Source organism: Arvicanthis niloticus, chromosome 5 (genome assembly GCF_011762505.2).
Source record: "Arvicanthis niloticus isolate mArvNil1 chromosome 5, mArvNil1.pat.X, whole genome shotgun sequence".
Taxonomy (NCBI): domain Eukaryota; kingdom Metazoa; phylum Chordata; class Mammalia; order Rodentia; family Muridae; genus Arvicanthis; species Arvicanthis niloticus.
This window is the reverse complement of record NC_047662.1, coordinates 85,715,298-85,729,296: the sequence shown is the minus strand read 5'-3', so window position 1 is coordinate 85,729,296 and position 13,999 is coordinate 85,715,298. Positions and strand designations below refer to the sequence as shown.

The 13,999-nt window shown below is 43.3% G+C and overlaps 1 protein-coding gene across 7 annotated transcripts in view; it reads right to left on the bottom strand.

Moving 5' to 3' along the window:
• Positions 1–13,999, bottom strand: part of Susd1 (sushi domain containing 1) — a 122,537-nt gene that overhangs the window by 73,947 nt on the left and 34,591 nt on the right. For 6 of the 7 annotated variants that reach the window (XR_013110652.1, XM_076934890.1, XM_076934893.1 and 3 more), the window contains exon 6: positions 388–567. The exons of the other annotated variant lie outside the window; for it this stretch is intronic. Coding sequence is in view for 5 of the 6 variants with exons in the window: in XM_076934890.1 (XP_076791005.1) it covers positions 388–567 (180 nt within the window). In the remaining variant the exon portion in view is untranslated. The remainder of the gene's footprint in view (positions 1–387; positions 568–13,999) is intronic. 7 annotated transcript variants of the gene reach the window in all.

Genomic DNA, 13,999 nt, shown 5'->3' with positions numbered 1-13,999 from the left:
AATAAAGCTTAACTCCTTGAACTCTTCATCTTTTGTCTGAAAAGCTGCCATATCAAAATGTGTTAAGAGTATACTCCTCCAAGAAAATGGTTCATAGAATAGATTTTCTCAGCTAGCTAAGGAGAGAAGGCAAACACACACACACACACACACACACACACACACACACAAAGACACACATAGTGAATTATGGTTAAAGACGGATGTGTAAAATTCCCTCTATATTTTATTTTTCCAATATATCTTCTAATCTTCTAATCTAAGCCAAATGCCTACTGGAGTAAATGGCAGAGGTGAGTGTGACCCAGAAAAGGCACCTGATTACCCCACGGTCCCCCTCTGGTGTTGCTCCCAGGTAACAGGAAACCAGCAGAAAGGAATCTGTACCTGTGCATGCATAAGTGATTTCACTCCAGGAGCCTTTCTCTGTGCAAACAGAAATGATCTTTCCTCCAGGACTCTCAAAGCCTTCCTGACAGTCATAGTGAGCCACACCCCCCTGGCTGGAGCTGGGATTCCCCACCAAGATGGCGTTCTGAACTTCAGGGGGACTGCCACAGCTGATTTCTGCAACGAGAGGCAAGAAGACAACGGTGATGAGCTCTGACTTCCATCCCTGCAATTAGGACCTCAGAAAGAAACATTTCATGTTAACAGAGGCCATTCATCTGGGAAAAGAGAAAACCGACTCCCTAAAATAATTCAAATGTAATTATATAAAATTAAGGTTGCTCAGAAGCATAGGAAACCGGTGTGCCTGGATTTAATGAAATTTTCAAACATGCACACAGAGAGAAGAGGCAAATTAGGAGATGGCTCATGTATAGAGTTCCTTGTGTATGAAATAATACATCTTAGGGTTCATTTACATATTAAAGTTCTCTGGAACTTTTTACTTTTATCTTCAGATCTTTAACTCTTCAGTGGATGATAGGGTAGTTGTAGCAACTGTTGTTAACTGGATAGTAAATAAAATATTACAGAATCCTTGATATTCTTAAAGCAAAGCAGTGCAGAAAGTGTTTACCTTTCTGCGTTCACATTATAGTCAACTCTCAAGGGAAAAGGTCACTTGCAAAGAAGTGGATAGATCAGAAAGCATTACAGTCACTTCAAGTTTCTTTTCTGTAACCTTAAAAGATAGTATATATGTGTGTGTATACACACACACACACACACACATCTCCAGGCAAAGCAGGCTTCAGAGCACAAGGACCATATCTCCAGAGACTTTTAACCTTCAAAAATGTCATGCGTACCTTTTTTTGACAAAAATTCAAACTATTTAATAAAATACAGGCTTAATCCTTGTAAGCCCAGCACTTGGGGGGCTGAGGTAGAGCAATTGGAAGTTCAAGGCCAGCCTGGGCTGCAGAAAAAGACTGTCTCCAACACCGCACCAGTCTACTGAGCAGATGGTTCTCGTCTTCTGCTCTTGTCCTCTGGCTACAGCCATGGCTCGTGGCCTCTGAGCTTTACTCAGTTTCCTTCTTTAAATTCCAATGACTGTGTCGACTTCAATGATGGGGTTCAGCATTCAGATCTAAGCCCACTTTCCAAACATCCTTTGGGGGACTTTTCAACTTTATTTCAGATAAAGGACTTAAAACATACAAATAAATATGAATGAGTGTGCAATTCTGTCTTTAATACTGAAGCTTCAGAAACAACTCAAATGTTTATCAAAAGAGAGTTGGGTGCTAGGTGTGGTCAGTCTGCCCATCATCCCGGCACCCAGGAGGTGAAAGCAAAAAGAAAGCTGATGCCGGTTTGGGCTACATTGATGCTAGCCTGGGCTACAAGAGGCCCAGGAGGAAACAGAGAAAAATAAACTACAGTGCAAGTGAGCCGTAATAAAAAGACCAGAAAAACCCACGCACAAGTGTGAAAGGATGCCCACAACACGCTATTGGGTCCAGCAGGTGTCATCCGTATAGAACACAGAGACATCTCTACCACATGGCTTTCCCCTTCTTTGATTCCAAACAGACATATGTTGAGTAAAGGACAGACAGTATAATGTATGTTTCGAAAATACACAGGAACTTGAAAAATACTGGTTCTTGTCTGTTAATAGACTCTTACAGTTTCTACCAAAAAATAAAAAGTAACCCCATTTGACAAGAAAACAAATCAGAAAAGGTATAGTTTAAGAAATGGAGCACATAGGTCTTGGGAAAAACATGGATGAACAATGAAATCGGCAAGGGACATGGATACACCTCTATAGCCGTGTTAAACTGGACTGCTTGATATAATATTTTTAAATGATTCTAAAGGTTGAGCAACGTAAGACAATTAGTAACAGAAACACAATTTCAGAGGTTTTTAGTAACGCTTCAACGGTGAGGCGTAAGGGACAGGTAGAGCTGTATCTGTCATTGACGTGACAGTTCACAGATGTGATGTTATTCAAGAAAGAAACATACAACAGGAGGCCTGGGAATGTAGCTCAGTTGGCAGAGTATGTATGTCTGAAGTCCCTTCCCCACCCCCAGCACCACTAAGCACAGTCTAGTGGTGCCAGCCGGCACTCCTAGCATTTAGGAGGGAGAGAAGCAAGAAAATCTGAAGTTCAAAGTCAGCTTGGTAGTGAAGCTGACTTTTCTGTTAATTCCAGCACCTGGGAGGCAGAGGCAGGAGGATCTCTATGAGCTCAAGGACAACCTGGTCTACATAGTGGGTTATATGCTAGCCAGAGATACATTGAGGAACAATGCCTCAAAAATAAATAAATAAATAATAAAAGTTCAAAGTTAGCCCAAGATACATTCAGTATCAACACACACACACAGAGACACACATAAATAAATAAATAAATAAATAAATAAATAAATAAATAAACTGGGAACAAGGAAGAAATATAATAACCCTACATGTGATCTCAGCTGTACCTAAAAAGAAAAAAAATTATGCTATTCATTTTGACTTTGAGTTTTCTACTTCATCTGTAAAAAGCCAGAAAAAGCTGCCATTCCTGACGTCCGCACCTTTAAAATAAAGGCTCACTTATTGAGTTAAAGCATTCAGAATAAAGGTAATGGTATATTATGCACCCACAACCCCATCAACCATGCTTGGCTTTAAAAGCAGGTGGTCTCACCCAGCCTGCTGGTATAGGCTGTCATCCCAGTTACCCCAGAAGCGGAGGCAAGAAGATCACAAATCCAAGGGCTGTCTGAGCTGCACTGTGAGTTCAAGCCAGTGGAAAAATGGAGTAAAACCTTGCTACAAAATAAGAAGTAAAATGTGGGCCAGAGTGGAGATCAGGGGTAGAATGCTTGCCTAGCATGCACAAGGCCCTGGATTCAATGCCCAGTGCTATAAAAAAGAAAGAAAGAAAGAAAGAAAGAAAGAGAGAGAGAGAGAGAGAGGGAGGGAGGGAGGGAGGGAGGGAGGAAGGAAGGAAGGAAGGAAAAGAAGGAAGAGGAAGAAGGTGGGAGAGGAGGAAGTGTCTCTTAAGTCCTTGAGACAGAGTTAGTGGATCTAAATGAACATGTGCCTTTCTGCCTCATTCTGGATGCTTGGCCTGGATGTTGTAGGACCTAGACTTACTTTCCTAAGAGACTCCTCCAAGATCAGAGTCTCATCAGTTGCTGTGGAGCTATCCAGAGATCTATAGTAAATACAGTAGCCCAGGATTCTGTATTTATTATAGTATATCAGAATATACAGTATATCAGTATTCTGGTTGAAATTTAGCTTTGAGCCAACATAGACTCAGATCAGTTATGGGGCCAGAATGAGGAGGTCACTTCGTAAAATCCCATCTCTATCTACTTCTTAGGTCCCATGTTTGATCACAGGGCTCTGTTCTCTTTTTATACATGTACCAGATACAAGACCCCTTAGTCTTTCCTTTGTTTTCCCAGCATCAAACCTTTGCTGGCCCCAAACACTGCAAGGCATCAGTGTGCACATTATTTGTGTGTGCATGAGCAGCCAACCAAACCAGTAGTTAATGTTTTCTAAGACTGTCCAGTTATTCATATACAAAACATCTGGTTTAAGCCAGGATTCAGCTAGAGCAGGTCTGAGAGAAAATGAGAGAGAAAGGCTGAAAACCGAAACATCAGTGAAGAACTGAAGTCGAAAACACAGCCTTATGCACCCTGAATATGGGTGCTCTCAGTGGTGAGGTTAGGACAGGAAGCGAGCTATAAAGAACTGAGTTATTAGAGAAAAGCAGTTTTCAAGAGAAGAACATGGAGGACAATGTGGTTGGTTTCTGTCTTAAACATACTCAAGCAATGCAACGCACGATGACTTTAGTTGTGATTGCAAGAAGTTAATAAGTAATACTAAAAAAAATCACCTGCTTGATAAAAGTCATTGGATTGGTCTCTCGAGAGGAAGACTCAGGGCTGACAGAACCTACAGCTCTGTGAGTTTCCATTATTGAGATGTTTAAGTTGCATAATCCCTTGGCAGAAGATATTTAGACATGCTACATGATTTGGATGAAATACATTGTTCTAAGCATTTATCAATAGGAATCACCCAGGGAATGTGTGAAGTTATGCATGCTGATTGTTACAGCTTTAGTGTGCAAATGGCCTCCGTGGGCTCCATGTCTGAAGACTTGGTCTCTAGCCAATGGCACTGTTTTGGGAGACTGCAGAAGGTCCAAGCTGGGAGACACATGTTTCTGGGCATAAGTCTAGGACAGTACTGTAGACCTGCTTCTAATCCCTTCTACTTCCCAGCCCTCTAAGATATGAGTTAGACCATCAGCTCATGCTGTCATGGACAGAAAAGTCTATTTCCTTTTGACTATGATCCAAAGTAAATAATTCTTCCCATAACTTACTCTATTAGATGTTTGTCACAGCAACCAGAAGAGCATCTACACAGAATCAGAGCCAGGAAGTGAGGTCCTGGCTGTGACAAACTTGACCTTATGGTTCATAGACCTCCTGCACTAGCTTGTTGGAGAATCGTTGAAGAATTTGGAGCTCTGGGTTAGAGAAGCCTTAGAATAGAGCTTAACAGATCATTCTGGTGGCAGCTAGAAAGATCAGATAAGTAGTAAAGTGCAGATAGTAAAGGCCCAGCTCATAAAGTTTCAGAGAACACGAGTTCTGATGGGGATTGAGCTAGGGGCTGTTTGTGTCACATTCGGTCAAAGAGTTGTGTTCTGCCTGGCTCTAAAAGTTTGAGTGATGCTGAATTTGAAAGTATTATATTCACTCGTTTCGTAAAGAGCACTTTTTAAGATGTCAAGACAGTGTGGACGAGGCCTGACCACCATTCACTTAGTCTAGCTAAATTTATAATGTGGATAGAGATTCAAAAGCAGAACAAAGTTTCTTCAAGTGCACTTTTGGCAGGGAAAGGAGACATGGTGGGTGTGACCAAACAGTAGTTGTTAGGGTAGACCATTAAGAAGAAGCTCAAACTCTGAGGTGTAAAGGCACAAAAGTTATGATAACCTCGAGAGTGAGATCCCACCCATCAAAGGTTCTAGGATGGAAAAATGCAAGCTAATTGTAAACCTTTCTTTTAAAAGGAGAGTTCCTGGGTGGGTGGATGGGTGGAAGAGTACATAAGAAGAACGTGTCATTGCAGGATTCCCTGCTTAAACAGGACTGCCTAGAAAATGTTTTTCCTGGGGTCAGGCAGGCAGGTTCTCTGAGACCACTCCACTGTGGTAAAGGAAGGCCAGGATGCACCTCTGATGACAGTGGAATTTGGTGCTGGCTCTGTAGGTATGTAGAATCAAATGTTTTAGGGTCATGGGGACTTACATCAAGTATTCAGGACAAAAGACAGCAAAGCCAGACAACGTGTGAAAGGATTGGATTCCCTACATGGGGCTTCTGAGTGGGCTGTATGTGAAGCTCTGATGGTTATGGCAGACACGTCAGAAATGTGGCTGTGCTGGCCCAAGGGAAAGGGCACATGTGCTTCAGGCAAGGCCCTCAGAGCCCAGATGATGCTATCACAGGCCCTGAGTACTGGACAGAACTTCAGAGGTTGGTGCTTTCCCTGGTGGGTTTCAGTCTTACTTTGGTCTAGCCTCTGCTTGCTATCAGATATAGGTTTTGACTACACAGTCAAGAATATGTCCATAGTTCAGAGAAGACTTTAGACTTCAGACTTTTGACTAGTGTTGAAACTGTTAAAACTATCGGGACTCTTGGAGTTGAGCTAAATGTATTTTTCATTCTGTGAGGGTCATCCTGGGCCTACTGAGGCCAGAAGTAGAATATTATGATTTCAGTGTAAAGTGTCTCCCACGGGCTCACATGTTTGAAGATTTAGTCCCTAGCTGGTAGTGCAGTTTTGGAAAGTTATAGAAACTTTAGGATGCAGAGCCCTCCTGAGTGACATGGGCAGTAGACCTTGAGGATCATAGACTGATCCTGATTGCAGCCCAAGTTCTTTGCTTCTTCACCTTTGTGGATATAGCAAACTACTTCCCACGCCCTACTGCCTTGAACCAGACTCTTCAGTGTCGTGTCTTCCTCACATGATGGGCTCTACCTCCCAAAACATGACCCAGGAGAAACCACTCATCCTTGAACTTGTATTTCACTACAGTGTTGAGAAATGTTAAATAGTATGACGCAGGCCAACCCTGCCTCTATCCAGAGATAACTCTTCTGGATCAGTAGTATTCAGTAGGGGTCTTGGACACCCACATTTTTACAAAAACTCAGCTGGTTTTGATGTATATCCTCAGCTGGAATTTGGGGTGAGGTTTTTGTATTTGTTGTCTTGATTTTTTTCTCATGGGCTGGTTTGTTTGCTCTCTTTCTCTCTCCCTCTCCTCCTCCCCCACCTCTCTTTCCGTGTGCATGTGTCTTTGTGTGTGTTTACAGTGCCTTGCTGTATTGGCCAGGCTGTTCTGGCTGGAGCTCGAAGCAATGGAATCTGAATGCAACGCATCACATGAATTCCAGCAGGGCTCAGAGATTAACCAAGTACTACTCATGGTAACCCTCCATTATAAGGATCATGTTCCTGCTGTATAGGTGGAGATGTCTCCAGTGGATAACAGACATCCAAAGCCATAGAAGTATCTATGGGATGCCCCAGAGCTCACTCATGAGCTACTCCATCTCTGAAATGGTCCAGTGTTTTCCTCTCCGCCTGTTCTTAGTCTTGAGAAGCACTTTCTCCCTCAGTCCTAGAAGAATCCTTCTCAAGGACTAATGCTGAGTAAGGGATGGAGCTGTGAGCGATAAAAGTTCCCCCCACCCTCATGGTCTGTGATAATCTGTTCTGTGTGTGCCTGTTTATTGAGTAACAAGTTCATGCAGGTTGCTACAGCAGCAAGCACAATGGACAAAGTTGTTGCTCTCACCGAATCTAGTGGGTCAGTGGACAAAAACATCATAAGAAAAATTCAGACTCTGGCAAAAGTTGAACATTAAATAAGACACTGTGTCAACACACACACACAAAGCTTCCAATAGAGGATCAGGAATAACATGAACTCTCTGGAGATGTAGCCTCTTTATTAGGACCTGAGGGATGACCCTGCATGTGCAGAACTAGAGAATATTTTAATCAGATAAAATAGCCCCAGGACAACAAGTGCTAACTGGAATTCAGGGGGGCTGGGGGAGAATCATTATGTGTAGGCCACTGTTGGTGGGGGGTAACCTAGTACATCCAATGTGCAAATAAGTGCAAGGTTTCTCAAAAAAGCTAAAATAGAACACCATATGATCCAGCTATACCATTCCTGGGTACATATAAGAAATCTAAGTCAAAATACTACAGACATACACACTTGTTTATATTTATTGAGGAGCTATATATAACAGTCAAATGTGGAATCAGTGTAAGTGATATCAACACATAGAGAAAGATGAGCCCACACACTCAGTGGAGCGTTATCCAGCCTTAAAGAGCAGTTAAATCACCCAGGCTCAAAGGAATGTCTACAGCTGGAGATCACGATGTTGAACAGTGCCAGCCATTTTCAGAAAGATCATATGTGCAATATATATATATATATATATATATATATATATATATATATATATATTAAAGGATGCAAAACTAGAAGGGAGATTATCTGAGAGGAGGCAATGGGTCAGAGAGAGAAGGGGACATTTCTTAAAAGGTGGGGAGTACAGGGGTGTGGGAGAATGATCAAGGCTCTGTCATATGGCACAGGCCCCAACAGTTCCGTAACGACACTCACAAAAATCCCACCAAATATAAGCAGCCTCCTTGATTTATATCATATTTATCCCCACCAAAACCCATGTAGGGTAGATGGTTTCTTTCAGCATGGTGTTTATGGATATGAACATGGAGTTTCTTAGAGCTTAAAATACATTCAAAAGCCACACTACTAGCAAAAGACAGAGGCACTGCACTTTGTAAGAGCCATTTAAATTTGGGATCTTTAAGTCCAGGCAACAATGAAGGGGTTCACGCTAGGCCCTGAATAGGACAGACCTGACAGGGTAGCTAACCTTTAAGATGAAGTCACATGAAGGTGCATTCAGATCAGACCAGAAGGTCTCTTAGACAACTCTCTCAGTCCAATCTTGTCTGTGAGACATTTCCCAGTGAGAGAGTGCTGGGGACAGAGTTCCTAGTCATAAAGACTAATTCCAATGGAGCTGTGTGTTGGTCACTTCCCAGTTGAAACTGAAGCTCCCCTCCTAGAGAGAAAGGGAGGCTGACAGGAAGCTTGGAAAATGGCAAGACCCAGGAGGCCCTGACCAGGCTCACAGAAACAGGGGACACTGCTATGACAGCAGACTGTTCAGTGGAGTGGTCTGCAAGTTAGACAGGACTCAGGTTTCCCAAGTTGTCACCTATGCTGGGGTGAGGTTTTCTGTGGTGCAGCTGCCTTCGAGTCACCCATGTTCTTATATGTAAGACCCCTGACTTTGTTCCAGAAAAACAAAGCAAAACTCTGGTTCACCAAGCTGGACTTGGATGGAATCATTTCTTTGATCTGTCCTGGGTGCTTTATGCGGGGTAAACAGGAGTTTGTTCATATGTCCCCAAGAAAAGCCACACAAAACAGTAGCCCCCTGAAACTTTGTGGCTGATGCATGGTCCTGGGGTCTGGTCTGGATCTTGCCTGGAGCATGTTCCCTGCCACAGATACTCCCAACCAGCTTAAGATCATTCCCGTTACCGATCAACTCAACAATGACAATAAAGACACAGATCTATATTAAAACCTTCCACAGCCCTTTCCATCACCAGGAAATAAACATTAAAACAGTTTACATGCAAAGGAAAGGAAGACTTAAAAACATAAATTTGTATGGCACATGCACGGGGTTGTCCATTAAAGCACATGTTTCTCTGGCTAATTACATTATTAAGTAACGATGCCTGAACCTGCACCAGAAATACGGTCAACTAATTATGAGCATGGCTGGGAATTTTCCCTTAGTCTCCCATTGTCTATAGTTTTATTTGAATAATCAACTTCACAACAGGTCTCCCCAGTGGGGGGATGTGCTGTAGAAGTTTCAAAGGCCACACTGGTGGTAGAAATCATGTCCTATATTGAGGTGTGACAGTCTTCCTACTCATGAAAATAGTCCAGAAGGAAATCTGTCTGATGAAAGGTGTAGGCAGTTTGCAGCATCTAATCAAAACCGACTGTGCCGCAAGGTTGCCCACACTGGCTGTTGTTTCTTATAAACGCTGGCACAATTATGGGGATTGATGCCAGAAACACCAGAGTAGTGTAAGGCTTCAGCAAAAACTGCTTAGAAATCAATAAATTATAAGCTAAGGACGCAAAGAAAGTGACCAGGAGTGCCTGTAAATGTGGCAGGTGCCTTGCCAGTCCCCAGGAGAATGGATAATAGAGCCATTCCCATGATTCCAGCTCCCTCCCTGGCAAAAAAAAAAAAAGTTTCAGAAAATTAAGTACATACAAAAATCTACAAAAGAGCAGAAACAAGTGTGTATGCTAAAAGAAAAAAATCATATTAGAATTGGTTTTCATTTTTATCCAGTAATAAATAGAAACGGCTCTATCATGGTCAGGATCAAATCAAGTTTACAAGGCACCTGGAGATCGGTATGATTATGGGGCTTGTAAGGGCCCAAGAGACCTAGGCAGACTGACCCCAGACTCTACACTACCCTTACATTTTGAACCACACAATCCAACACAATCTCTAGGCTTTGTGGGCCGTGCCTATCATCCTATATTTTTAAACATCCCTTGCAGACTTGTGTCCAGTTACAAACACCACTGAGGGCATTAACGTTTTTTATGGTCACGTGTAAATAATACAGCCAAAGGAAAGAAGCTAAAATCTGTAGTCGACAGCAGAGTTTCACACGCTGCCTTGAACTCAGCTATGTGTAGTTAGACTCCCCCCCAGGGGGGGGGTCTGTTCTGCACCTCATTGTGTCTGTCATTGAGTTGGGGGGTTGGAATAGAATGTCTCAGTATGGGGTGAGTTGGGTTTGGAAAGTGTTATTGTAATGGTTAAAGGAAAACAGAAGAATGATTCTATGGCACAAAGCTCTCTGTGCACGGTAGCTTATTAGCTGCTCTAAGTAAGCTAATGAGATCATTAGTACCCAAAAGGCCACTTGCCCTTAAGGCTGGAGGAAGATAGAAATTGCTTTTTGATGTATTTTGTAATCTGATGTCTATCAGCTTTCACCCTGACAAAACAATGTATTTTATCCAGCTCATGTTCATCGAGAGAGCTCGTTTGGGAGAAGAATTTCCATTTCACACAATGGCACTTACTGTCAAAAACTAGTGTTTAGTTTGGAAACAGCTAGAATGAAAACACTTCAGAAGCTGCGGAGGAGGTGACAGGGCGGGTAAAAGCCTCAGTGAGGAGGATGGGAGCTTATCAGCAGGCTTGTCAGGATCTCCTATTTGTAGAGGTGTTGATCGGCTTCAAGGCTTTGAGCCCCGGGCATCCAAGACGTGGCTGTTTCTCTTCTCAAAGGACAACATCAGAGCCCCCATTTTATCGTTCCACAGCTTGACAATGAGTAACTGAAGCTAAGTGAAGATTGAAGAATTTTACACCTAGTCAGGCATGGTGGCACACACCTTTAATCCCAGTACTCGAAAGGCAGAGACAGGAGGATCTCTGTGAGTTCAAGGCCAGCCTGATCCACATAGTGAGTTCCAGGACAGCCAGGGCTACATAGAGAAACCTTGTCTCAAACAAACAAAAAAAAAAAAAAAAAAAAAAATTCACATATGCCCATTTTATGATAGGAAGATGTAGAAAGATTTTCAATCTTGGTTAAAAATATAGCCAGTGGCACATGCCTGTAACCCAGGCATTTAGAAGGCTAAGGCATTAAAACAGAAACTTTGAAACCAGCTATATATATAAGGCCACCTCTGAATTTGAGGCCTGCCTCAGTTTCCAATAAGACTGTGCCCTGAGGCTGACTAGGAAGGTGATTCAAGAGTCTGGATCTCCAGAACCTATACAAAAGGCCTGGTAAGGGTGGTGTGCCCCTCCCCCACCAGCAATCCAAGCAATCCCCGAATGGGCCAGATAACCAGGGTTCCATGAGAGACCTGTCTCAGTGTATAAGGTGGTGGGCAATCAAGGAAGACACCTAACATCAACCTTGAGCCTCAATAAATACATTCATGAAAAAACATATGAACAAATATATACCAAGGCAACACACACATACACACATGGGGGAGAGAGAGAGAGAGAGAGAGAGAGAGAGAGAGAGAGAGAGAGAGAAGAACTGGAGAATGACCCTTTGGTTTGTGAGCAAAATTAATCCAGTACCAGTAGCAACTCTGAAACAGGCAGGCCCAGTACTACCACTCTCTCAGCAAAGCTTCACAGGATGTTAAAGGGGGTAGGGGCCGGGAAGTATACTTGAGACACACCTTACCCCTTCTATACAAGGAAACAAGAGCTTCCAGCAGATGGGTGACCCAAAAGTCACAGAGGTCTCTCAGTCTCTAAAGACTCTTGTTTCATACTCTTTTTTTTTTTTTTGAATTTATTTATTTATTTTGTGTAAGTACACTGTAGCTATCTTCAGACACCCATATGAGGGCATCAGATCTCATTATGGATGGTTGTGAGCCACCATGTGGTTGCTGGGATTTGAACTCATGACCTCTGGAAGAGCAGTCAGTGAGTGCTCTTAACCACTGAGCCATCTCACCAGCCCCTTGTTTCATACTCAATGAGTTTTATGAGCAAAGTCATAGTTCAACTGGCACAGTCAGGTGCATCCAAAATAAAGTCATGTCTTAACAGCATCTACTTAGCAATGATTTTTTAAAAATGGTTTTAAAAGAAAGAAAGGCAATATAGCTTACTGAAATGTTTTTTTAATTAGTATACAGTAAGATATCAGAAAATATATTCCAAATGAATTAAACTTCCCGTCAGCTGAGCATAGTCTGTGAACACCAAATGTGCTTGCCAGCCACTGCATCCTCCTGCATCCCTGCTGGGTACCATTAGTCAAGGAGAGCACTCCCCAGGCTAAGTCCAGATGTGGTCTCAGAATCTTTTCCAAATCCACAAGCAGTGGTGTAAGCCTGTCATTGCCACTACCCAGGAGGCTGTGCCAGTTCTTGAGGCCAAGAGTTCAAGACCAGACTGGGCAACAGTAGAATCACAAACTCTCAAACACACAAAGACAATTCTTTCTACAATGGTTGACACTCAGAAGCAGCCACACCGGGAAGGTAACCTGCCACCTGTTATGTAAGTGCGCTGGCTTGTGTTCTGATTTATACAAGAATGTTTTCAAACTTTTATGAACCTTGTCAAGATGAGACTGGGATCCAGTAAGGAAACTATTCACTTTGACAGAGATGGGAAGGAGGTGGAGGAGGGTGGGGAGAGACTGATCAGAACACATGTATTCAGAGGCCATGGTTAGGAGTTGGATTTCTTTCTAAATTCTGTGGCCATTCAGATGTTTTAACAGTCTTAAGTAGAGAAGAGAATATGACTTACACTTTAGAATGTTTTATTTTGCTTTGCTTCCCTGCCCCCCTGCAATGTGGGGGGGGGGCAGAGCAAGCATGGAATGTGTCTATTGTTTGGAGGTAGGGCCTCACTACAGAGCCCAAGCTGGCCTCACTTGTCAGGATTATAGGCATACACTACCACACCTCCAGTTTTCCACATTTTAAAGAAAGAAAGTGATTGTCCCAAATCCACTATTTCACCCCAGTGCTAGGAATTGAACCCAGGGCGGCACTCCCCCACCACACACACACACAAATGAGGCAAGCACTAGAGCACATTACATCCTCACTGTCAGACATACTAATGGGGAGAGGCCCCATCCTGAAAGGATAGATGATTTGGTCCCCTAAAGGAGGGGAGAAGACCTGGAAAACAGATGCTCCCCAAATCCCAAAGCTGGTCTGACACTATTGACCATTTCTCAGTGAGCCTTGTAGAGGAGGGCAGACTCTGGGCTCAACATGCTGCACAGACCCTCCGTGACACATCGCTTGCTCCACAGGCTACACAGACCCTCCGTGGCACCGCCCCATTCCCTATCCTCCCTCCTCCCTCCTCCCTCCACCTCTCTGTGCTTCACACATTCTCCACACCATAGTTATCATTTCTGTCTCTAACAGAACAATGCTGGTGTACTTCTCTCGAGTCTCAGTCTCCACTTTCTTAGTCCCAGCACATATAACGCAAGCTCTGGACTCTAGATGGTTGTTCCCTGGACTCTAGAAGGTTGCTAATGATGACCCAGTGTTCTGGCTTTATGTAGCTAACTTTATGTCAACTTGACAAAAGCTATGGTCATCTGGGAGGAGGGAACCTCGATTGAGAAAATGCCTCCATATGATCAGGCTGCAGTCAAGCTTGTAGGGCATTTTCTTAGTGATTAATGGGGAAGGGCCCAGCCCATGGTGGGTGGTTCCATCCCTAGGCTGGTGGTCCTGGTGTCTATAAAGCAGCAAGCCAGTAAGCAGCACCCCCTCCATGGCCTCTGCATCAGTTCCTGCCTCCAGGTTCCTGCCCTGCTTGAGTTCCTGTCCTGATCAATGATAAACTGTGATATGGGAGAA